Source organism: Ananas comosus, linkage group 25 (assembly GCF_001540865.1).
Source record: "Ananas comosus cultivar F153 linkage group 25, ASM154086v1, whole genome shotgun sequence".
NCBI lineage: Eukaryota > Viridiplantae > Streptophyta > Magnoliopsida > Poales > Bromeliaceae > Ananas > Ananas comosus.
Window position 1 is genome coordinate 770,672 of NC_033645.1, and position 24,515 is coordinate 795,186.

Sequence of the window (24,515 nt, forward strand, 5' to 3'; positions counted from 1 at the left end):
AGAGAACGAACCACGAGCAAAATCATCGCTTATAAATCGAATACAGAAATCAAAATCATGACAGCAGGTGCAATCTTAATTTCTAATAAAGTTTCAACCGTTTACGGTTAATTGTATTCTGAGCTTTCTTCTGACCAAACACTGTCGCTTTTAAAAGAGTATCCCGCGAGAAATGCAAATGTGATGTGAACAACTTTGAAATAGATATGGGTTAAATTTGTGTAGCTATGTGTAACATAACCGCACGGACATGAAGTGATATTCCATAATAGATATACGTATTACAACCTTAAGTATCAGGTATACAACTCATTTACACAGTCGATCGAAAAGGAAACTAAATTACCGCTGCTGCGTTTAGTGTTGGCATAGCACAAGACAAGAGAGATTTTAAAATTAAGATCGATCTACAAAAAGGAGTTCATCTCCAAGCAAGAAAGAGTCAGCAGATCGCGCCTGCACAGCGGACAGGAGCCGTGCATGAGGAGCCAGCCGTCGATGCACGGCAGATGGAACTTGTGCTGGCAGGACGGCAGGCTCCGGGCGGCCTCTCCGACCTGCAAATCCTGCGAGAACGCAAGATCGAAAATCGTCGGTGTCTGTCGAGAAAAACTAACTTCACATGATAGTTCTTCTTGCTAGAATGAGTTGTTCTGTTGTATATATAGTGTAGCATGGGCGAACCTGCAAGCAGACCGAGCATCGGATTCGGTCGCCGGAGGAGTCGACGTTGTTGGCGACCGTGATCTCGATCTCGGGGAGCTTCTCGATCGAGGCCTTGGCCATGCCGTTCGAGCCTCCGGTTTCGAAGATGTCCAGAGCCTCTCTGAAGGGCGAGTCCACCGCATTCATCTGCGCATACAAAATGGATCCCAAATTCTATCAGCCTTATTAGAATTCGAGTACAAATCGGCGCCGAGATGTGAATATATTACCTGGCTCTGGACTGCACTCTGCACGGTGGGATCGACCTTCTCGCGGACGAGTCTTCCACTCAAAAGGCTACAGATTATGTCGATCTGCGTAGAGGAATTAATATATAGTGTTCATCGTATATGTCGAATCAACCCATTTTTATGTGTAATTTTGGGTTAGGAGAAATAGAGCTCACGACGTAGAGAATGCTCCAAATCCCGGACTCGTTATTTCGCCAGAGAGCGAGAGATGAGTCCACCACCTCTAACGAGACCAAAACTCCTGTAATCGCCCCTGTTCCGCTCCCGCGGAATACGCCGCTCTCAGTGGCTAGACCGATTAGACCCCCTGTTACAGCTCCTAGGAACAAACCAACTAGAAACCACAGAAAAAAAAAAAAGAAAAGTATATATATATATATATTAACATGATATCAGAGCGAGCTGTCATGTACTAGTATTCGTTAATTTTGAATAGTGTCGCATTTCCAAGAGTTGTGATCTTAATCGAAAAGAAAAAAGAAGGACCTGTTGCGAAGATGCAGGTGATGAGGGCGCGGATGAGGCGCGCGAGTAAGCGCGCGGGGCGAGAGGTTCTCCTGGGCGTAGAAGCTCCGCGGTTGATTCCGGAGAGGTAGGAGGAGAAGGTGTTGGGGGGCGACGACGCGTGGGGAAGCGCGCTGATCACTTCCATTGCTTTCGCCTCTGCTTTTGCTTCTGCTTCTGCCTCTGCTTTCGCTTTTCTTGTTCGACTTCTTCTGTATTTGTATGTGTCTGTGTGTGTGTGTGTAAGAGAGAGAGAGAGAGAGAGAGAGAGAGAGGAGTATTGTGTTGTTGGTTTAGGTGCCTTTATATATACGAGTTATAAAGAGAGAGAGAGAGAGAGAGGTACCTGTGTGACATTATTGGACGGTTGTTTGGGTTTTATGTATTCCTTTTTTATGTTTTTTTTTATTTTTTTATGAACAAATTTTATTGTAGTTTATAAACTATATAATAATTAAAATAATTTAATTGGTTCACTTCAGCTAATAATTTTTCTCTTCCGGTTAAATATAAAAATATTTTAAATATTGCTCTCTAACAGCTTAAACAACAGCTTAAGTTTTTAGAATACAATAGTTATTTTACATGATATCAAAATAGGAGATTCTGAATTCAAGTCAAATTAGGCTTCCAGCATAATAATTTTCTTTCATTTAATTCAAACGCATGTCATGAGCCGACGATCCAGACGTAATAGCTTACTCTTTTAGAGTGCAACGGTAGCTTTGAGCTTGAACGGAAGAAAAAGAAACACTTGTCATAGTCAAAATGTATCCCGACATAACAATTAGGGACGCGATTCTCATTTGGTCCAACCTGTCCTCCGCCATAGGACATGACATTGAACTCATTTCAGCCGACAATTTCTTCGTGATTTACACTTTTCTATCAATTACGTATCACAATGTAAACTAATTTGTAAAGCACTGTAAAATTTGTTTATGAGCATAACATTATAAAAATACTATCTTGAAACTCTAGGGTACGTGGTGCACATCTTGCACATAAAAATTTATATATTTTTTAGAACTTTTAATATTAAATAAATTAATAAGATAATTAAAGGTCATTGCGTAAGATTTATTATATCTAGAAATCTAGGTGCAGCATTGCCCATTCCTTTACGAGAGATGATGGGTTGATTATCAAAAGGCATTTGTAATGGTACAATATCACTATTTAAGAGTCAATTTTCCTTGCACCAACCTTACCTTTTTTTTTTTCTTTTTCTTTTTTTTTTTTTGTATTGTCAAAACAGTGCTATTAAAAACCTTGAATTAAGCTGTCCATATGTTCCATAAATAGATATAAAACTTACACTCATAGTCTTCTTATAGCCCAACTTAATCTACTTATATAATTTTTTTTTTTTCTGTTTACTAAAACCCAAAGTGATGATATTAAGGGCCTGTTTGGCCTAGCTTCTGGAGAAGTGATTTCTGTAAAAGTGATTTTGGTTTGAATAATTGATTTTGGTGAAAAACTATAGAGCGTTTGGTTGAATTTAAAAAAAAAGTGATTTTTCTGCAGTGATTTTCTAAAGCTGTTTGGCAATAAATTTTTGATGTTTGCATATATTAATATTTTTACTAAATTTTACTTTTAAAATAATTTAAATTAAAATTTTAAATTTAATTAAAAGTATAATTTTTAAGTTTCAAACTTGTACAAAATTTTTTTTTTGAAATTTCAAAATTTTAAATTTAAAATCTGAATTTTAAAATCTAAATTTAAATTTTCAAATTTAAAATTTTCAATTTTAAAAATAAAAATAAAAATAAAAATTTAAAATTTAAAATTTGTGTTATGCATGTTTCGTGCATTAAAAATAAATAAAATATTATTCTATCACGTTTTCTGACCAAACTTAATGAACTTCTACGGACAATGCCAAACAAAACCATAAAATGAGCTTAGCAGTTTTTTAATTTTTTAAAACTTTTTTTTGGCCATTTTACAAAAGATGCTTTTGGATTAATTTGGTTAAACTATGCTGCAAAATATATCTAATAAGAACAAAAGTAGAAGAGTCTATCGAATCCATCCATCCTTATATAATTTACAGCTAAAATTATAAAAAGGACAACAAAACTAAATAAGGGTTGAATTTGCAATTTTTTGGTTGCAATTTATAACTAAACAGTGGCTCATTGCGAACTATGCAAAAATGATAATGACAGTAAAGTCGTCAATTCCAACTTCGTGTAGAAATACTATTCTTTAATAACTATGCGAAATAACCGACCGTCCCTAGAGCAAATGGCAAAGGGCTTGGTGGTTGGTACCCGAGACCCAAGTTTGAATCCTAGTTGATTCACATTTCAGCTAAGTTTATTTCTAAATGAAATAAACGATGCGGGTAGCGTGTTACCTATCTCTCAAAAAAAAAAAAAAAAAACTATGCGAACTATAAATTACAGAATACTATTTTCTGACAGAAAATAAGAGTTATTTTACGTAACAGCAGTGCAAGTAACATGCACGTTATTAATGTAGATTATTATGTGAGATGACTTGTATTGGCCTTTACAGCTTATAAAAATGAATGATTCAATTATTCAATATATATATATATATATATATATATGAGGAGAAAGAAAAGGACAAGTATAAAATCTCCCTTGCACATCGATCGAGTGCCTAACCAGCTTCTGAATCGACATTTATTGCTTCAATTATTCAATGCGTTACAAAAATTATTATCTTTCTTTCTAATATATATTTTCACCATTCGATCCAAAATAGCGACTTGATTTTTATTCTTTTCACGCGAACTCTTCACTTTTATAATATCAAAAAGAAAGAAATTAAAAATCTATAAATTTGAGTCAATTTCTCAATAAATTTGAGTCATTCTATAATAAAAATCTAATTTTTAATTTTGAAGACTGAATTCAAGTGTAATATATTTAAAAGTTAAGAAAATAAAATATTTAAATTGAATTACACCAGTAACACAGCCGAATTCGGGATAGTATAGGGTCGTCACAGAATTATAGCATTTCAGAAATGTTGTATATGGATTAGAAAGTTGCTAGAGACTTAATATTTTTGCTAATGGATTAATTATAATTTTTCCCTAAGTATGAGAACATATAACAAAATCTCTTAAAACATAGAAGTACAATATTCCTTTTTTTCTTTGAAAATCGATTAAAAATTTAAAATATTTTAGATAGAAAACATGAAGAATTAAAAAAAAAAATATTACAAATGCAAACACACCTCACCCCATTCATTACGGACGAAAAAGTGACCAAACGAGGGTCCCAAACCGAGAAAAATAAGTATACAATATATGTTTCAGATCTATGTATATTTATTGCTTTGCTTAGATCTAAATTGGATGCAACATAGAGGGTAAATTACCTTTCGGGCCTCAAATTATGAGGCCATTGTCATTTTGGTCCTCAAATTTTAAATTGTTTATAATTTTTGGCTAAAATTGTTACAATTAAGTCTCTCAACCTAATTAGCTAACTATTGATAAATTACAAATGTGAAAGTGATAAATAATCTTAATTATTGTCGTATCATCAATCAAAATACTTCTGCATCAATTTATTGTCGTATCATCAATCAAAATACTTCTGCATCAACAATTAATTAATATTTAGCTAACTAAATTAGGTTGTAAAGCTTGATTGCAATATTTAATTAGTTTGACTTAAAAATTATTATAAATTAAAATTGAGGACCAAAGTGCCACACGTTTCATAGTTTGAGGACCGGAGTGTCACCATCCTCATATTTGAGGATCAAAAGTGTAATTTACCTTCTCATAAATGTGCTCATAATTAAATTAGTTGGACAAGGTATGGCACAAAAAATATCTCTCATCTCCTTGAATTGAAGGGATTAAACTTCGAGGTAATTTAAATTGTACTCGTGAAAAATGTTAAATTTTCACACAAATTCCTCTAAAATTGATAATATTAACAATTTTTCGATAAGCATAAAAATTATTGGGGCAATTTCTTATATACCCCTGAAAGTTTCCAATTTTTCGATTTACCCCTCTTAGAAGGCTAATATTGAAAATACCCCTCCTACGTTCCAACCTATTTCTAATATACCCTTAGAGTTATAATCTGTTAAATAACACTGTTATCTCTGTAAAATTACTCTTTTACCCTTTTCAAATATACCCTTCCACCATCATTGTCTTTCTTATTTGCCCTTAAAGTCAGGGGCACAAAAAGTATTTCAACTTTTTATCTTTTTCAATATACCCCTCTACCGTAACCAACCTTTCTTATTTGCCCTTAAGATAAGGGCAAAATTGGCATTTTAATTTTTTTTAACTGTGATAAATATTTAACTCACGTTTAACTCAGGTTAACTTAACAGGAGATAACTACGGGGGTATTTTGCAATAACGGTGGAATATATGAAGGGCATTTTAGAAAGAAAAAAAAAGTAGGGGTAGATCGGATATTTCCAGACGCATGAGGGTTATATAGGCAATTATCCCAAAATTATTTATATAAAAATAATCTTTTTCCAGGGTATTTTCGGTTAAAATGCAAGTGAATAATCATACTCTAAAAAGAGTCCGTATATTTATAAGGACATTGTCGATATTTATTTTATATAAATATTAATACGGTCAACACCGTCCTATTAACTTAATCTCATTTTATGTTTTAATGCTTAGTTCGATGTAATTATAAATACTATATATAAGTAAAGATGCATATAGTTAAAAATAAAATAGTTATAATTATTGTAAATAATATATTTGACTAAAGATAGTAGAAAGCACTATAATTATAAATAATTTATTTAATTTATGCAATTGAAAAGTATGTGTGTATATAGAGCGGAGAGATTAACCATTTATAGAAAAATAAAATATTTTATGTATAACATGTTATTAGAAAGGTAAGTTTATATTTTGTTTAACGTTACGCTCTCCATCTACTACAGCTACAAATGCGGTCAATTTGTGTATTGTTCTAGTTGGTGCAATTAAATTTGTTCGTACAATTTCAATTGCAGCAGTGGAATGAAATACATCAAACTAAAAATAAGATTTGAATCTATATGCATTTATAACTGCAATACAGTTGTAACTACAAACAATTTAATACAGTTATAACTATATACAATCTAGGGCTGTCAACGAGCCGAGCATGAATAAGCTGGACTAGCTTATGTTCGACTCGTCTAATAAACGAGCCGAACACAAGCTGGCTTGTTAAAATATCGAGCTGAAAAATTTAGCCATGTTCGACTCGTTCTGACTTGCGATTAGTAAGTTAGATTGTCAAACGCCCTACTAAGTGAAAAATTGGAAGAAAATTAAAACTTAATCTAATAATTGAAATTCACAAAATATAGATCTCTTTATATTTAAATTGGCCTAAAATTCAAATAGTAGAAATATATATATATATATATATATATATATATATATATATATATATGCTTTCGAAAGTATGAAGATCTTCATGCTTATAAGTTATTTTCGATGATAGAATATCTGATTCGGTCATCGTTTCTGTTAGACATGATTTACGCTCTGGAAACTATTTAGAAATCAAATTTTATAATTTTTTGACTTTATTTGTCTAGTGAACGAGTAGCTTAAAAATAAACGATTGAAAATAAAAATCTCATAAAAAATAATAATAAAAGACTTAAATTTCAAATCAGAAGTATTGATTTTGCTATTGATGTTAAGTAGAATTTTGTATTAAAATTTCATGTAATTTGGATTGTTCTACATCGTTAAACTTTAAAACGGGCTACATCGACTGTTAAAATAGTCATTTTTAAAACCTTTTAATCATGTGGTAAATGATGTCGAAAAATTATAAAATTTGGTTTCTAAATAGTTCTAATAGTTTCAATTACGTAGATTATGTCTAACAGAGCTGATTGTTAAATTGGATGTCCTATTATTGAAAACAACTTATAAGTACGGAGGCCTCCGTACTTTTGAAAGTACGGAAGACGTACTCTCTCTCTCTCTCTCTCTCTCTCTCTCTCTCTCTATATATATATATATATATAATGCTATTAATAGCACCAAGTCATTTGTACTATTAAGTTTTTAGCCTTCAAATGAAGAAATATACGATTAGGATAGTGCCACTAGTGTACGTTTGGTTCGGGGATAAAAGGGGGGTTAGGGGGTTAACTCCTCTTTTATCCCCAAACAGAATGCCTCTAGGGTTGAGTACATGGCTGGTGGAATAGTAGGATCCAAGGGATGGGAATGGGCAAACGGGTAGATTAAACGACGAAACACTTGGTAGCACCAAATGTTTGGTACTATTAATAGCATTGTAGTCGGACTATATATATATAGAGAGAGAGAGAGAGAGAGAGAGAGAGAGAGCTACATCGAGCCGAATACGAGTAAGCTTGTCTAAGGTCATCAATATTTCAAGCTAAAAAATTTAACTTGTATTCGGCGCGTTTATTAAACAAGCGATCGATCTCGAGTTCACTTCGAATCGAACACGAGCTGGCTCACGAATAGCAAGTTAAATTGTTAGCCCTAATGCAATCAAACAACCTCTTACTAGAAAACAAACTGGCCGCTGTGGTTGTTGCGGTTCCTACTTTGGGTTTTTTTCTAAAAATTAAGCATAATTAAGAGGCAAAAAAGGAAGGGATCATTTAAGAAATACTTTATACGTGGTTGGTGCAGGACAAACCCACAGTTTTGGAGCAGTGCAGGCCATAATACCCTGTCATGATCAATAATAAATCTCACCCATTAAACCGTTAGCGTTAGGTGTGAGGTCCGAGCCACACATTGACACAACATTCGGATTGGTCCCAGGTTGTTGGTGTTATTCTTTTTTTACCCCCTTTTTTCCTCTTTTTTTTTTTTTACTCTCTTTTGGGTTTGATTTTTAATTACCCCAATCCAACCTAATGTTAAGTAAACAACTATTATTTACTAAGAACTCACAGTTTTACACTTTTGAGGATTAAACAATCGCGGTTCTACAAAAATTTAAGCTCGCAAAAAAAATTGATGATCTTACGTATTGTATTCAAATATTTTGGATTAGATCCGAATGCAAGTTTACTTATAAAGAGTTACATTTTTAACTCACCTTCTACTTTACCCCTATCAGTGCAGATGATACAGAAAAGAATCTGCATATTTTTGGTGCGGTAAAACCGTAAAAAGCAGAAGTAAGATTTTAGAGTATTAGAAACGAAAACTCTATTTGATGCTTGTATATAACTTTGTTGCTTTTAATAGAATTACACAAACAACGCGTATTAAACATCATTACACACTACATCACCGCCAAAATGGCTCTTAGTTTGGACTAGCTTACTTAATCTGGTTCAGATGTCTTATTTCTATTAAATTTGATAAACAAAACGTAAGGAAAACTTTAGTTAATTCTTCTTAGAATATACTTAACCATCCCATAATTTAAAAAAACTAAGGCTTGCGACTGTATGGTTTTATTTTTGCTTCATTATAAAAAAGTATAGTAAATAAGATTTAAGAGGCACCTCACAAAACAATGTGGTATCTTACTCTTTGATCATTTACACACAATTGTAAGAGACACATATCCAAAAATATATTGTTGCATTATACTATGTACCTTATGGTATTATTCGGTTCGAAAATAAGTTGTTCTTGTTTATTCTCCGTACAAGCATAATTTTTAGGATAAACAAAAATTAGACCAATTTGCATTTGGATGAAATTGGATTATTTTCTTCTCTTTTTTTTGAGAAAAAGGTAGCAAGCTACCTGCTTCATTCATTAAGTAATATGAACTGAGAGTACAAGATGGAAGCAACTAAGGCTTCCGCTAAAGGCAAGGAGAAAAAAAACAAAAAAGGTGAAAATATTACAAAATTGCAAAATTACAAAAGCAATAGGGTGCGTGTCTAGCCGTTTATTTATTACAGCGCTTTCCAGTCGCTCGTCAACATTTTGACCCATTCAAGTGACCTGCTAGCATTGGTCGGTATTGCTCGGAACACAGCATTGTTTCTTTCCCTCCAAACCATCCATCAGATCGCTGCTAGCGAGATAAGTCTTTTCGATCGCGTAGAATTGGCAGGAAAGGTAGTGGTAGCTGTCTAGAGCCTGCAGACATCACTCAAGGTATCATCATGTGTGTGCCAGCCTCCAACACAGAGGAGTAGGTATCGAACGAAGACGCAGTTGCAGAAAAGATGATCACAGCTTTCCGCTAACATGGCGCAGAAAACACAATTTTGGTCGACAGCCATCCCCCTATTTATCAATCTATCGGCTGTGGGTAGCCTCTTCCGGAGCAGCAACCAGATAAAGACTTTGACTTTGGATGGAACTTTCAGGGTCTAGATGTCATTGTTTGTCCGGTTTATCTCTCCAGCATTTGTGATGAACAGGTAAAGGGTTTTGACGGTAAATAATTGGTTCGAAGTCCATCTCCATTTGCACGAGTCTGGTTTGTTGCAAGGGGCGCGGTTTCAAAGTAGGTCTTTGAGCATCGCTAGTTGTCCGCGCCTATCAGCGGATTGGGACGTTGCAAATCCACAACAGATGAAACGCCATCGCCACCCGTTTACGTTCCAGCACTGAGAAAGTCTGGCCTCCTTGTTTGTGATGTTTGCAAAAATATTAGGGAAGAGGGTGCGAAGTGGCAGTTCTCCAATTCAGATGTCCGACCACATTCTGATGTCCTGTCCGTCACCTAACTCGTAGGTTATACCGCAGGTGAAAACCTCACGGCATTGGAGAATGCTCTTCCACCATTACGAATGTGGGGCGAAGGCTCGGCCCTCACGTAGAGGTCTTCTTCTGGTGTAGTAGAAGGTTCTAATTAGTTTGCACTAAGATAGATTAGGCTTATTAAAGAAGCGCCACCACCATTTGGTTAGGAGAGCCAAGCTCATGGAGTCCAGATCTTTAATTCCTAATCCCCCTTCACTCTTACTTTTACATACGGATTTCCAATTGACGAGACATTCACCTCCGACAATTTTGGACCTGCCTTTCCGAAAGAAGGCTTGTTACAAAGCTTCTATCCGATGCAGCACCCATCTCGGTGCTTTGAATATGGAGAAGTAGAAGAGCGGCAGGTTGGAGAAAATCGAGTTGACGAGAGTAAGTCTTCCCCCAAAGGAGAGGAGCTTGGCTTTCCATCCGTCAATTCTTTCCTCTATGCGGTTGATGATCAATCTCCAGTCTTCCTTACGGAGTCTCTTATTGTGGAGCGGTAAACCCAGGTAGTGGAAAGGTAAGTTTCTGATTCGACATCCTATTATGTTGGCAAGTTTGCCGGCTTTGCGGGGATTTTGGCCAATGTAGAAAAAAATCTGATTTGTTCTTATTTACTTTTAGGCCAGAGGCCCATTCGAAGATGTTCCAGACGAATAGCAGGCTGCGTAAGAAGTGCTTCCGTGGCTCACAGAAAAAAATTGTATCGTCGGCGTATTGGATAAGCACCATTCAACATTCCACGGATAGGCCAATGCCTCGAAGCAGGTTATTATTTGTTGTCGTTTCAATCATCCTAGCCAGACTGTCCGCAACCAATAGGAAGAGGTAGGGGGAGAGGGGATCACCCTGTCGGAGACCCTTTCTTGTTTTCAACCATCCAGTCGGAAGGTCATTCACTAGGATGGCTACTTTCGCATTGCATAGACATTGCTCTACCCAACCCCACCATGTTTCCGAAAATCCTAGCCAGTTTCATAAATAGAAAAGTACGATTTTGATGGTTAGATTGGAATAGTAAAAATAAGAGTACTTATAGTTTTAAAATAAATAAATATATATTTATCTAATTAATTAATATTAAAATATTAATTAAATAATAATTTAATGATTTAATTGATTATTAAATGGAGAAGTACATTAATTAATTAAATAATACATGCACTCCTTCTGTTCTAATTGTCCCTTAAAAGTAATAAAAAAATAAGTTATAATTAATTAGCTAATTATTTAGTTAGTTAGATAATTAATTAAAAAATTAATTATATTAGGCAAAATATGAATACTGATTACTGAAGAAACACTTTAAATAGGAACATTTAAATAGCTAATTAATTATTAATTATAAATAATAAATTAATTGCTCAAATGGTTAATTAAATATTTTTATTAATTTAATAAGTCAAATGGTTAATTACTTACTTAGTGAACTAATACATAATACTTGAATTAGTAATATTTTATAATATAATAATTTATTATTTAATTAATGAAGAAAATTAAAGTGTGAAATTAAGAATTTAAGTGCCGTGACACAGAATCGTATCGGAAACTTATCGGCATGATATAGCACGGTACGTTCCATACCATGCTGATGTGTACCGATCAAAAAAAATTCATATTTGTCGATATATAATAGCACAAAATATTTTTTTTTTTAGCAACAAAATATGCTAATAGTTTATTATGAATTTTTATCAAATTTTTTAAAGTTTATTGAGAAACTAATTTAAAGAAGGGGCAATTGCTTATATACCCCTGAAAAATTCCCGACTTTCCGATTTACCCCTCCTATTGAAAATACCCTTTCTACGTTCCAACCTATTTCTAATATACCCCTAGAGTTAAAATCTGTTAATTGACTCTATTATCTCTATAAAATTACTATTTTACCCTTTCAAATATACCCTTCGACCATCACGGACTTTCTTATTTGCACTTAATGTCAGGGGCACAAAAAATATTTTAACTTTTGGTCTTTTCCAATATACCCCTCTACCGTCACCAATATTTCTTATTTGCCCTTAAGTTAAGGGCAAAATTGGCATTTTAATTTATTTTAACTGTGGTAGATACTTAACTCACGCTTAACCAAAGTTAACTTAACAGAAGATAACTGCGGGGGTATTTTGAAATAATTGTAAAACATGTGAGGGGTATTTTAGAAAGAAAAAAAAAAGTAGGGATAAATCGGATATTTTCTAACGTACGAGGGGTATATAGGCAATTATCCCTTTAGGCACCGTTTGGATAGGGGATAAGGATAGGGATATCCTCTTATCCCCTTTATACCTAAACGCTAATTTTTTAATTTTTTACCCGAGAATAGCAATTCTTGGTTACCTATAATAATCGGGTATAACTATTCCCACCAAATATTAATGGTGGCCAGGGTCATTAATGATCTCTGTGACTATATATATATAGAGCGACAATACTCTTAAATATAGACCATATGTATTCATAAATTTACGACCGTTGGATAAAGAAATATGCGGTTAAGATGATTATAGTCCCCAGTTAGAATGATAGTGATCTTTTAGGATTGAATAGGTGGTTGGTTGAACAAATCTACATGCAACTCAACATTATCAAATAACAGAATAAAGAAACCGCAGCATAAGAGACTGATCTATCGGCTAGTTTTATTTCTTCCCTCTATATATATATACTAGTGAAGGCACCCGCGCGTTGCAGCGGGTAGATTCTGTATAAATAAATAAATAAATAAAGCTGTCGAAAAAAATTTAGATATTAAACTTCATTCCATGCCTAAATTTTTATGAATAGTATAAAAAAGAATGAGTTATCCTATATCGGAAATAGAGATATTTTAATTATATTTTCAGTTTAGTAATAATGTATATAGTGTAGGAATTCACGCGATGCGGCGGATAAAAATTAAAAACTTATAGAGTTCTTACTTTTTTTCGAGAAAGGAGTGATCGAGGGTAGGAGTGGAGGTCGTATAAGAGTTCGAAATTGTTGCAAATGGGCGTGATCACACATCCTCCTTGAACGCGGCGCCCCCGTCCACGGCCTTGAGCGCCGCGCACATCTCGTCAAGGGCCTCGCGGATCATCCGCTCGAACCGCGCGCGCACGGACGTGGCAGTAGCGAGGTCCGCCATGCGGAGGAAGGTCTCCAGCCGCTCCTCCTCCGAGGTCTCCTTCTAGATGGCCACCGCCGTGTGGACGGCGGCGGGGCCGGCGGAGAGGAGGCGCCACCGATCGGAGGGGCGGTGGCGAGGGAGGGTGCGGAGGGAGAGAAAAGGTTGGGATTTTAGGATTTAGGATTTGGAGAAGCTATATTTACTACCACATATTAATTTATTATCTAAAATATAGTATTTATTTAATTAATTAGGAAAGAAAAACATATGCATGTAATATATAGCTATCATTAGCAACATTAAATATAATAAGATAGTAAAAGTATAAACATATAAAACTGAAGCAATTATTCTTGGGCAATAATTAGACAGTTTTTTTCCTTTATAATTAATGTCTTAAATATTTCACTATTAAAAAATTTAAAGGAGATATAAATAAAATTAAAGAGTAATTAAGAGGTGAGTATTAATAGAGTTATAACTATTAAGAACATTAAATGTAAGAATAAAAAAAAATGAACCACCATTAAAAGATATAAAAAATTTAAAAAATTTAAAAAAAAGAGGGCTTGCCATGTCATCAATTTTATTGGGGATTCATATAGAGTTATAGATATATAGTCCTTTTTGCTCAACATCTGCGCGTGATATGTTTTACCTAATATTTATCATGCACGTAAGAGTTTTCAAGACTTTTTTTTTTCCTTCTTTTGATGTTTCTATTAGATCGAAAATTTAGATCACATAGAGAACCGTGCTGTCAATACCGGAAAAGATGTCGGCCATTTTAAAGCTCACATTATATGAGAGCTGAATGCAGCAGGTCATAGTGTGGTCCAAAGGATCTAATGGCAGGCCTTAAGTACTCCCCTAATCTAAAAAAATCTCTCTAATATCTATACCAACCTAATATTCTCCAAAAGGTCAGGAGCTCGAGCATCCATTTCGAGACGCGCAAGCAGAGATTGAACCCCTAAACTGTGGGAGGACGATCGAGATAACAACCACTAAAATTATCTAATGGTTGTTTCTTTCAATCTTTGGTGTGTTAGAGGGATTAGAGAATTCATTCTAGCCTTAGGTCAGAAATGGAAGAAGCCCGGTCCCTGAAGTGCCTGACAAAACACCAGCCTTGGCCATTCAAATTTACTGAAAAAAAAAAAAAAAAAAAAAAAAAAAAAAAAACACTGCATACACTTTCTTTCATTTCAATCAGTCCTCTTTAACTCTGGATTTTTCTTAACCGACGGCTGCTAGATGGAGACCAAAATAACCACAAATTTCACCCCTACTACATGAAAATTAAAGAAACTAAATACGAACTTTTAATAATCAAAGGATTATCACCAACTGTCTTTAACACAAATGACAAAAAAATTTGATAGTTGATATCCGAGATTGCAAGTGCGAAGCTTAGTTGTTTCACTTTTCGGTTAAATTTATTTCTAAAAAAAATAAAATGAAATGGATAGCAGGTTAATTATTTTTAAAAAAAATTAAAAAAAAAAAATCAAAGGACTATCATAAATAAATATCCCTAAAAATAAAATTTCTTGTAGTGGGTAGTTAATTAAACCAAATTAAATTTTATGTAGTCGTTTTAATTTATTCTTAAAATTTGAAAGTATAGGATGGTTAAATATAATCAATAACTACTTAAAACTAACAAACCGACCAACTACCGTGTTCCCGCTCAGAATCAAAATGTCGGCGACGCTTCCCCTATCATCTCCTTCCCCGCTCCCTCTTCCGCCCAAAAACCCTAAAAACCCAAGATCGATCCAAGCATCTGATTCCCAAGACCCCATTAATGCTCTTCTTCATTACCTCCATGTGGTATCCCGCGGCCGATCTCCCGCTAAAATCGTCTTCATTTCCGCCATGAAGGCCTGCTCCCTCCGCGCCGCCAAAGCCGGCCAATCCCTCCACGCCCACATCGTCAAATCCGGGTTCGCGCCCGACCGGTTCGTTGCGAGCTCTATTGTCGCCTTCTACTCCTCGTGCGGCCGATTGGGCTTTGCCCGCCAAGTGTTTGATGCAGTGCCCGTGAAGGATGCGGTGCTTCAAACCGCAATGCTGATGAGCTATGTAGATAATGGCGAACTTGCTGTAGCACGGAGATTCTTCGATGAGATGAATGAAAGGGATGTTGTCGCTTGGAATGCGATGTTGAGCGGGTACATACGCCACGGGCTTCCCGAAGAAGCTCTCGAGCTGCTTCGAGATATGCAGATCACGATGCTTAGGCCAAATGAGGTGACGCTCGTCTGTGCCCTCTCAGCTTGTTCTCAGATGGGCTCCCTCGCTTTGGGTGAGTGGCTTCATGGCTACATCGATAAGCACTTGGGTGCTTCTGGAAAAAGCCCTACTTTGGGTAATTGCCTTGTACATATGTATGCAAAGTGCGGTAGGTTGGATATTGCATTCGGATTGTTCGTCCAGCAGAAGCCGAAGAACTTGGAGTCGTGGAACACCATGCTGACCGCCTTCGCCCTCCACGGCTGCGGAATGAGTGCTCTCTCCCTCTTCTCTCAGATGATAAAGTTAGGAATTTGGCCCGATAGGATTACCTTCCTTGGGGTTCTAATGGCGTGTAGCCACACGGGCAGGGTCGACCATGCCCTACAATGCTTTAATTTTATGACCAGAGTTTATGGTGTCGAGCCCAACGCCGACCACTGCGGATGCATGGTCGATGTTCTGGCTCGTAAAGGGCTTCTCAAAGAAGCTCGAGAAGTGATTAAAAGTATAGCTTTTGAAACTGATGCTTCTATTTGGGGTGCATTGTTGGTTGGATGCTTTACTTATGCCGATTACGATCTCGGTTTAGAAGCTGCAACACATCTGGTCGAGCTCGAACCGTGGGAGGAGGGCCGATATGTAGCTCTGTCGAAACTATATGAGAAAGTTGGTAGAATAGAGGAGGCCATGAGAGTGAGAAAAGCAATGGATGAGGCTTGTACCGAAAGGTCCGCGGGAAGAAGTGTGATTGAGGTTGATGGTGTTGTTCATGAGTTTATAGCAGGAGATAGATCCCACTACCGGTCAAAGGAGATTTACTCGATGATTGAGATACTGTGTTTGAATTTCGAGCTTGTCGATCAACATGATGAGGCAATGTACGGTATGTGGAATATCTTACGGTAAAGAAGTTATTGAAAGAATTTGTAAGTTGATTCTTTTCATTCTTTTCTCTGAGTCAGTGCATTGAACAAGTATTTGAGTTACTGAACATATGTCCACTTGCACAGGATTAGTCTTTGTTCACAGTTCATGTGAGGTGATTTTGAAAACTAGAACACATATAGATGAACAGAAATCAGGAAGCGAAGAGAATTTCCTAAAACGCCAATGAATAATGAATCGAATTTTATATACTAAGCCAGCCAGTGATGTTCTTGTAACAGGGGGCAGTTCGACAGAGTTAACGTCTCCAGGATATGGCAACCAAAGCCCTAATCCTCCTCTACTCTCTTTCAATCCAGTTTCGTTCCCTTTAGATTCGTCAAGGGATTTAACCCACTCGACAACCGAAGAATGTTCTCTAGTGTGCTTATGCAGTATGAACAACGAATTATATGCGCAACTGGGAAACATGAAAAACTTGAACGCATCGCCTAACCTGTACGTTACGTAGCCGAAACTGAGTTGATCTCTTGGTGTGAAAAGACTGACCTCGTGGAACCAAAGGCAGCTGAACAAGTTTGCCATCGCTGTGTGTTCTCGCTTTAGGACGGCTCCCTCTGGTACATCTGCATTTGATATGCAACTATCTTTAGCAACTACAGTTGAAGCTTTAACAGAAGTGGATTGCATATTATGAATGTGTGCTATTATGAACCCCCCCCAAAAAAAATAAAAAAAAAAAAAAAAAAAAAAAAAACTGAAAAAAGAGCAAAAATATGAGAAGGTTGATTAACTGAGTATTATGCATACATCGTGTAACTAGCGGCAGTTCTTGTAAGAACCAAAAAGAAACACAATGAATAAGGAACTAAACTTTCCAAACAACACCCACTATATCTTGTTACAAAAGTTATGAACTAAAAATACATGCAACACGGCAATGTTTTGCTTTTCAAGAATAAACCAGGGAGTGCAACATGACAGTGTGCCAACTAGGATGAAATTATAACCAGTGTTACATGAGAATGTTAACAAATTCAGATTTATCCTCTTCCAATTACTGCTTTGTTTATCTTTATGGGCAAGTTTATATGCAGGTCTAGAGTTGGCTTGATCGTATTTCAAGGTGAAATCACCTTTTGAGAATCTCATTGATAACCATAGAACCTTATGCAACTAGGAGTATGATAGATATCATGTGTGTAAGACTAACTGATGTCATAACTTTGATAGGAATTATTGATAATTGCATAGAAAGATTCTAGCTTACCACTTATTGTTCTTTTCTTCGGACTCCACGGTTCCATTCCCCCGTACCGATAAATTTTCATGTGAAGATCAACTAATGATCGAGCATACCGCTTCCTACGTTTGATTGCATTAGCTTCTTCGTATACTCTTATGATGTTTGTGACAAGAAACAGCAAATGCATGCTTTCCCCGCCAAAGATACCTGCAAAATAGATAACATTGATTATCGGCTATACAGTACAGTTTATAATAAAGGAAAAAGAAAAAAATCCAAGCTGTTAATTAAACAAGAATGTACCCACCTTTCAAGCATTAGCAATGGATCAACAATAAGCTCCATTTTGCCATCAATCCAAATGCTATACTTAGCTTTCGGAAATAGCCTATGAGTTAAGATCTTAGGAATCTTTCCATTCCATCTAGGCTCATCGTAGGGCAAATGATGCAATGTCGCAAGGCACCAAATACCCACCCATTTCCCATCATCACTGTCTTCTCTCACGCTAATGTTTTGCTTGATGAAATGAAGTGATTTCTCATTCACCACCATGAGAAGGCAGAAAAGCTTTTTCGAACGAAACCTTATGTTCGGGGTTGATGAGGTATGTCGTACCCATCGAAGATGCCAGAGGCGACCACAAATTGACATTTTCGAGCGTATTTTACATCGATGTCGTCCATTTCTACACCAGCATTTCTCATAAACCCACAGTGTACCTAAAGGCCATTAGAAGAACACGCAACCAGTTGCTAATGTGACCAAAAATGAAAGGAAGAATTGCAAGTCGGCATGCCTTTATCATTTATTCTACATAGATGAGACAACAAAGTGATTGACGACCTTGGCAAATAAAAACATATTAACGAGAAGGTTTCTTGAATAGAAGTATCATTTAGATATCTTACATTCATCGTAATCTTCAAATTAAAGCTCTCCTCTCTTTCTTTCCAGCTCTGATGTCCTCCGAACACTGGGAAGGACTGCGTCCCCTTATTTCCTTGCTCATCAACAAATATATATGATAAGCTTTTTGGAATTATATTTCGTGTCCTCTTCGGAATAACTATAGCATCTGGATCATCAGCGAGAGAGATTGGGCAACATGATTGAAAAGACCCTCAGTATTTTCTTTTTTTCTTTTGGTTTTGGAAAGATCACCAAAATTATCTGATGTTGTGATGCAACAAGCAATTATACACTTACGGTGCAGTGGTTTTGGTGCGGCATGCGTCGTGTCTAATGTTACAAGAACTTAGTTTTCTTTTCTACAAAGAGCTGCAGACGAAAAGCATTCAATTGCTAACCGAGACGGATTAGACCACAAGAAACTTACTACAACTGCCGTTGCATTATTGCCAAAACTAAAGATGGTATTGAAGTAAAATTTCTCTCTCAAACTCCTAAATCAGGATTATTAAGCCTCTCCATATTGTCGAAACTTATGAAGTTTCTCTTAATACTATTTAATTTCATTCTCTTCCTAGTTCCGTAGACAAGTATGAATCAAGCAGTGAAAGAATCTAAAATGCTAGGGCGTTGCCTAAATCTTCGACAAGAACATGTTAGCTGAATCATCAAAATAACATGACGAAAACGATGTTAAGAGAGGAACAACGCCACAAAATTGTTTTGAACTGCAACAACTATTCGATGTACATAAAAGATTAATAGAAACAATCAAAAGGGAAAATATTGTGCCATCGAGTATACCTGCGAGGTAGCCGATCAAAGAATGGCAAGACCACAAATGGAGCAGCGATGCGGCGAGAATGAGCATCGCCACCCAAACAACAGTCGAGGTGAAACCAAAACGAATGAAACCCTTCCTCCGAACCATTCGAAAGGGATCTCCCCACGCTCTCCCAGGTGGAAAAGAATCACCTTCCTCATCTGAATCAAAAGAAAAAGCCCATATATGATCCGTTTCACCAATAAATCGTACCAAAGAAGCTAAGTTTGCTTAATTCTCACCATTGGTGTGAGAGCCCTCACGGCTCCAATCTCCTCCTCTACGCGATGCTCGAAAGGAGAGCGAAACTTGATGGGTTTCCACCTCCATTACAACGAATTTACGATCCAACCCTATGAGAATGATCGATTTGGGGAGAGAATGATACAGAAAACCAATGAAAGATCGTCCTTTTATCGCAAGAACAGATCAAAAATGGATTATAACAGCGTTCTCGAAGCAATACCTCAATCTTTGTTGCGTTTCTCGATCGAAATTGGAGGCCATACGCAATTCCATTAGGGTTTTACGAAGAAAATGGGGGAGATCGAAGAAGAGGAAGAAGCAAGAGGGTAGAGAGACTGAGATGATTCGGATGTATAAAACCGCGGGAAGGTTCGGATCCGAGACAATTGAAGTGATGAAATGGGCCGGGTCCAGGCCCAATATCAACCCAAAATAAATAAAAGCAATGTAAGATTTGGTTGTTCAATCTTAAACTTTTCAAATTTTCAATATTAATTTTAAAGTTCACAATTGTTCAGGTAACATCTATATACGCTTTTACTTCGGCATGTGGTTAAATCTCTTTATAAAGCAGATTGCTACTTTTGATTCAGTTTAAACGAAACGTAACGTAGAATATCAACCTGTAGATTAAAAGATGCAAACACCTCCCAAGTAACTCAAAAGCAAAACAAGCAGCTCTTTATATATGAACATCTTTTGGTAATCAAGATCTCTCATGTACACACACTGCTTGGAACAAAGAGTTTCTACTCCTCCGCATTTTCGAAGCTGGAAAATTTCGGACTCCGACGCCACACCAAACTTCAAAAAATGTGACAACCATCAATTGATCAGCTAGCCCTCTACACGCAAATCGACGGCGGTCGGAGAAGTTGGTTGTTTACTGCAGCCATCTCCAGCCTCTCCCATCTCACCTCCCTTTTGCTCGCTTCGCACCCGATCGCGGATTCTCTCTGATTGATCTCTTCGAGGCACTTTGCGTAGAGCTCGGGCTCCATCTCCTCCAACATGTTCTTTACACTCGTCGTCAGCTGCCGCACCGACTTGCTCCAGTGCGTCTTGAGGTTCTTCTCGATGCTGTCGACCGTCGGGGGCAGGATCTCTTGCATCAGACACGACGCCATCTTCACGAATTGCTCATTGTTCCATACATAAAGGGCCCTTTCTGCCACCTGCAAAAGCACAAAAAATAGAGGGAAAAAATTTAAATACTTTGATTTGAGATTTTTTCTTAGGTGATCAAATCTTGTTCATGTAAGTTTTGAAACTCTGCTAGTCTTTCCCTCCTCCAAAGATAAAAGACATCTTTGAATCACTTCGGTTTATTTATCTTATACTCGTTCACCACTCAAAATCCATCTGCAGTTACTTATTCCACCGTTCATCCATCCATCGCATCTCATACTCTACCCAACTCAAATCAAATGTGCTCTAAGATCCGTGCAAATTCGATGGTGCCGGTTCTCAACCAGGTTTTGTCCCCAGCCGGAACTACTATTAGATCGACCAAATAGGAAATAGTCCAGGATCAGTCTTAACATCCTCAGAAGGATGCAATGTTTGCGTGTCTAAAATCAAATACCCCTGCAAACTTAGAAAAATTTTAGAATGCATCAGTTATATTTGATGACGTGACATTCTCAACCAGCAAAATGATTCGTTTTGAATGTATCCATCACATTCACACCGTGATTATAAAAAAAATATTTTTATTGTAATTTTAAAAAATATATATGATTAGCTTATTTCTGGTGATGAAAATAATGCAGTGCAAGTGGAATACAGTAGATTTTCTCGAGCGTGAACCTGAGAGTTGCAGCTGGTGGAGCACCGGGCGATCTGCGCGCAGAGCGGCGGGGCGAGCTTGCGGAACAGCGGCAGGTCGAGCAGGTCGAGCAGCTCCTCGAGCTCCCCGATCATCAGCACCTCCTTGTGGGAGCTGGTGCGGGGCCAGCAGCGGAGCAGGCCCCTCGCCACCGCGTCGGCGAGCGCGGGCTCCTTGCGCACGAACTGCATCACGCAGTAGCTGAGCTGGCGGTGGTACGCCCCCATCCCCTTGGGGCGGTGCAGCGGCACCAGCACCCGCCGCAGGAGCGCCCGGTGCTCCTCCTTCAGCGGCACCGCGAACCCGTCGATCACGCTCGCCCATATCTCCAGCAGCTCCCCGACCCCGCACTGCCGCTCCGCCAGCAGCGCGTCGCGCATCGACCGCCGCATGAACGCGCCCTTCAGCCGGTGGCGCTCCCGCAGGTCATCGGGTCCTCTGACTCGAACAGCGTCGCCAACCCGGACAGGAACCCGCGCCCGGCGTGCTCGCGGAGGGCGGCCTGCTCCGCGCTCGACACCGCCGCCGACAGGATGTCGTAGGCGATGCTGAGGTGCGGCCACGGCGGCGCGAGGGACGCGACGGGGGAGTCGTCGTCGACGAGGAGGGATTCGGGAGGGTGGGGGCAGCAGGGGGAGGCGGGGGGCGGGAGCGGGCGGAAGAGGTTGGCGGACAGCAGGGCGAAGAGCGGGCGGAGGATTCCGGGGGGGAGCGGCCGCCGGGCGGAGCGGACGGCGGAGAGCACGCGGAGGAGCCGCGCGCGCTGGGCGTCGCGGTCGGACGGCGACTCCGACGGGTCGGTGAACGTGAACACGCGGCTGCCGCAGAGCGAGATCGCTTCTACGAGCTCTTCCGCGTTCGACTCCGGCGAAGAAGGCGGCCGCGGCAGCGCGCACGCGAAGCCGCCGTCGCCGTCGCCGTCGCCGGCGCCGGCCTTGGAGTCGAGATCGAAGAGGTGTTTGAGAGTGGTGGACTTCCGCTTGGGCCGGAGCTTCGGCGAGTTCGCCGAAGCGCCCATCTCTCTCTCTCTCTCTATCTCTCTCTCGGAAGAGAATGGAGGAGAAGGAAGATCAGGGCGGAATTTGGACAATTTGTAATTGACAAATTTGAGAAAAATGTCTCGGTGGTCCTTGTCCTGTTGCGATATGGCTACTTGGTCCCTCTCTATCTCTCTCTCCCTCTGTTTTCCTCTCAAACTATGAAATAATTATGCCTAAGTGCCTAACTTATTTTAGTTAATAAACGTTTAGAGTTGCGGTTTATAGTTCTTAATAAAAGATTTAGAAGTTATTTTACGAAATGAGTATTTTGTTCTTTCTATTTTATAGCAAAATTTAAAATAAAGTGTTAAAAAAACAAAAAAGAGTGCAAAAATGAACTCGCAATATCAGAAAATTACAGGGACGATCCGTGCAATTTTTTTTTTTAAAAAAAAAGGCTTTGTAATTTGTATAGGATATAGTGAAAATTGGCAGGTGATGATGAGGGAGGAAGAGTCCAAAAGGTGGGGCGATGTTTTCGGTGGGAAAGAAAAGGGCAGCTTGTGAATGGGTTGTTAATTGCACTCAAAGTCCCATATTTTACCAAATTTTCATTTTACTCCCTATTTTTTTTTTTTTTCATTTTGATTCTTAACTTGTAGAGTTAGTTGCGCTAATGGTACCCACCCTTTTGCCCTTCTTTTCCTTCATGTGCACCCCCATGGTATCAAACTCAAGCTCACCACTTTCTCCTCTGCACCTTCGACCATCTTGACCCCGTATATAATATCTACCGTTTCTTTTGGAGCATTCGACGATCGGATACTTTGATAGACCAGGAATTGTTATAATCAGTAACTACATCTTATATGAGTAGTACTCAGGATATTATTAAAGTTGGCATGACTGATTCGATTAAACTTAATAGTGTTTACAGACATAACTGAAAAGAAATATAATTAGAAACTGAAGTTAAAAAACAAAAAAAAAAAAATGGATAAAGGTTAGGGGCCATCATGCAATAAACGCTTTGTAAATTCCGACCGTTGAGGGATGTTCCTGCTTTCCAACGAGAGGAGCACATGGTCAACAACATCTTTGGGCTCCTTTTGGCTATTTTGGCTTTTTGATGCAGCTAAAATTGGTTTGGATTGGTGTGTTTGGACACATAGCAGTTGAATATACGGCTGGAGATTAAGAAAGGGTTAAAAAAGATATCTGCGTAAGATTCTCTTCATGTAATTTTAATTATTTTTTTTAAGACAATATGGTACCAGAGTCAGCTTCTGCAGCAGTTTTAAAGAAATTTTGAATTTAATTTCTTTGTCATCTTCTCGTTATCCCTCTTCTATCAATTAACATTATATGATATATCTAATTTTCATCGTATAAATTAGTTGATGTGTTAAGATTATTTCCGAATCATTTTCTTTTTTTTGTATCTATGTTATTTTTTTTCTTCCCTTGTTATCTCTATTAATGTACGTAATATATATATAATTCATCTGAAATATTTCTGCATTAAAAGAAAAGAAAAGAAAATTCTTCACATTGGGGTTAGGCAGGATGATGAAGGCTCCAACTGAAATGCCAGTTTCTCTTATCTACTTTGCGGATAATGGGGAGTGATTGAATAATACTTTATTGCATTATATATATACACCTGAAAAGGACCCTTTTAGTGTTCACCATGTGGATCATCATAAGCTGAGAAACTATTTCGCCATGTAATTAAAAGGCCTATATATATATATACTTATGATGCCACGTGCATCTCTTTTAGTGCATGATCTCTACAACTTATACACTCTAAAAAGTAACAACAAAGTGTTTGGCAAAGAGAAGGTCTAAAATTTACACTGCAACAAGAAATAAAATAAAATCCTAGACTCTGAAAACAAAAGCTCGACTTGTAATTTTAACTTTTTAAGACAACTCTACTCAAACAGTACAAAGATTCACTGCCGATGGAGCACTACTAGAGAAGTGATAAAAAGAAACATAAAGAGAAGAACATGCCCCATTCCTCGCATTTTGTCGCTCTATTCATAGTTTGGCACATAACAGCAGAATATATATATATT

At 37.7% G+C, this 24,515-nt stretch overlaps 3 protein-coding genes and 1 pseudogene across 7 annotated transcripts; 1 reads left to right on the forward strand and 3 right to left on the reverse strand.

Annotated features, from left to right (window-relative positions):
* On the reverse strand, positions 208–1,743 carry LOC109728960 (NEP1-interacting protein 1-like). Of its 3 annotated transcripts, none has more exons than XM_020259532.1 (5): positions 1,443–1,743; positions 1,112–1,263; positions 936–1,019; positions 685–852; positions 208–599 (listed from the first exon to the last, which is right to left on the reverse strand). In XM_020259532.1, the coding sequence occupies exons 1-5, from the start codon at positions 1,606–1,608 to the stop codon at positions 408–410; spliced, it is 762 nt and encodes a 253-aa protein (XP_020115121.1). In that variant the 5' UTR covers positions 1,609–1,743; the 3' UTR covers positions 208–407. The 3 variants fall into 3 exon arrangements, with proteins under 3 accessions (XP_020115121.1, XP_020115120.1, XP_020115122.1); XM_020259531.1 differs by having other exon boundaries at positions 1,112–1,290; positions 1,443–1,740; XM_020259533.1 differs by having other exon boundaries at positions 208–566; positions 1,112–1,290; positions 1,443–1,736.
* On the reverse strand, positions 9,377–18,070 carry LOC109728973. The gene is made up of 4 exons (XM_020259548.1): positions 17,950–18,070; positions 17,667–17,849; positions 16,946–17,022; positions 9,377–9,540 (listed from the first exon to the last, which is right to left on the reverse strand). Exons 2-4 carry the CDS (start codon positions 17,827–17,829, stop codon positions 9,406–9,408), a joined length of 375 nt encoding a protein of 124 aa, XP_020115137.1. The 5' UTR covers positions 17,830–17,849; positions 17,950–18,070; the 3' UTR covers positions 9,377–9,405.
* Positions 14,933–18,789, forward strand: LOC109728972 (pentatricopeptide repeat-containing protein ELI1, chloroplastic-like). 3 transcript variants are annotated; one of them, XM_020259547.1, is made up of 2 exons: positions 14,933–16,394; positions 16,678–17,098. In XM_020259547.1, exons 1-2 carry the CDS (start codon positions 14,975–14,977, stop codon positions 16,905–16,907), a joined length of 1,650 nt encoding a protein of 549 aa, XP_020115136.1. In that variant the 5' UTR covers positions 14,933–14,974; the 3' UTR covers positions 16,908–17,098. The 3 variants fall into 3 exon arrangements, with proteins under 3 accessions (XP_020115136.1, XP_020115134.1, XP_020115135.1); XM_020259545.1 differs by lacking the exon at positions 16,678–17,098 and adding an exon at positions 18,600–18,789 and having other exon boundaries at positions 14,955–16,394; XM_020259546.1 differs by having other exon boundaries at positions 14,955–16,437; positions 16,678–16,755.
* LOC109728931 lies at positions 20,237–22,627 on the reverse strand (annotated as a pseudogene).

Coding starts and splice junctions, on each gene's coding strand:
- LOC109728960 (XM_020259531.1), bottom strand. CDS start 1,608: ATGGAAGTGATCAGCGCGCTTCCCCACGCGTCGTCGCCCCCCAACACC. Junction 1,291..1,442: donor CACCTGCATCTTCGCAACAG/GTCCTTCTTTTT, acceptor TGTGGTTTCTAG/TTGGTTTGTTCCTAGGAGCT. Junction 600..684: donor GATGCTCGGTCTGCTTGCAG/GTTCGCCCATGC, acceptor TTTTCTCGACAG/ACACCGACGATTTTCGATCT.
- LOC109728972 (XM_020259547.1), top strand. CDS start 14,975: ATGTCGGCGACGCTTCCCCTATCATCTCCTTCCCCGCTCCCTCTTCCG. Junction 16,395..16,677: donor ACATGATGAGGCAATGTACG/GTATGTGGAATA, acceptor TTCTTGTAACAG/GGGGCAGTTCGACAGAGTTA.
- LOC109728973 (XM_020259548.1), bottom strand. CDS start 17,829: ATGCATTTGCTGTTTCTTGTCACAAACATCATAAGAGTATACGAAGAA. Junction 17,023..17,666: donor GAAGAAAAGAACAATAAGTG/GTAAGCTAGAAT, acceptor TATCAAATGCAG/ATGTACCAGAGGGAGCCGTC. Junction 9,541..16,945: donor GCTGCCTTTGGTTCCACGAG/GTCAGTCTTTTC, acceptor TGATGTCTGCAG/GCTCTAGACAGCTACCACTA.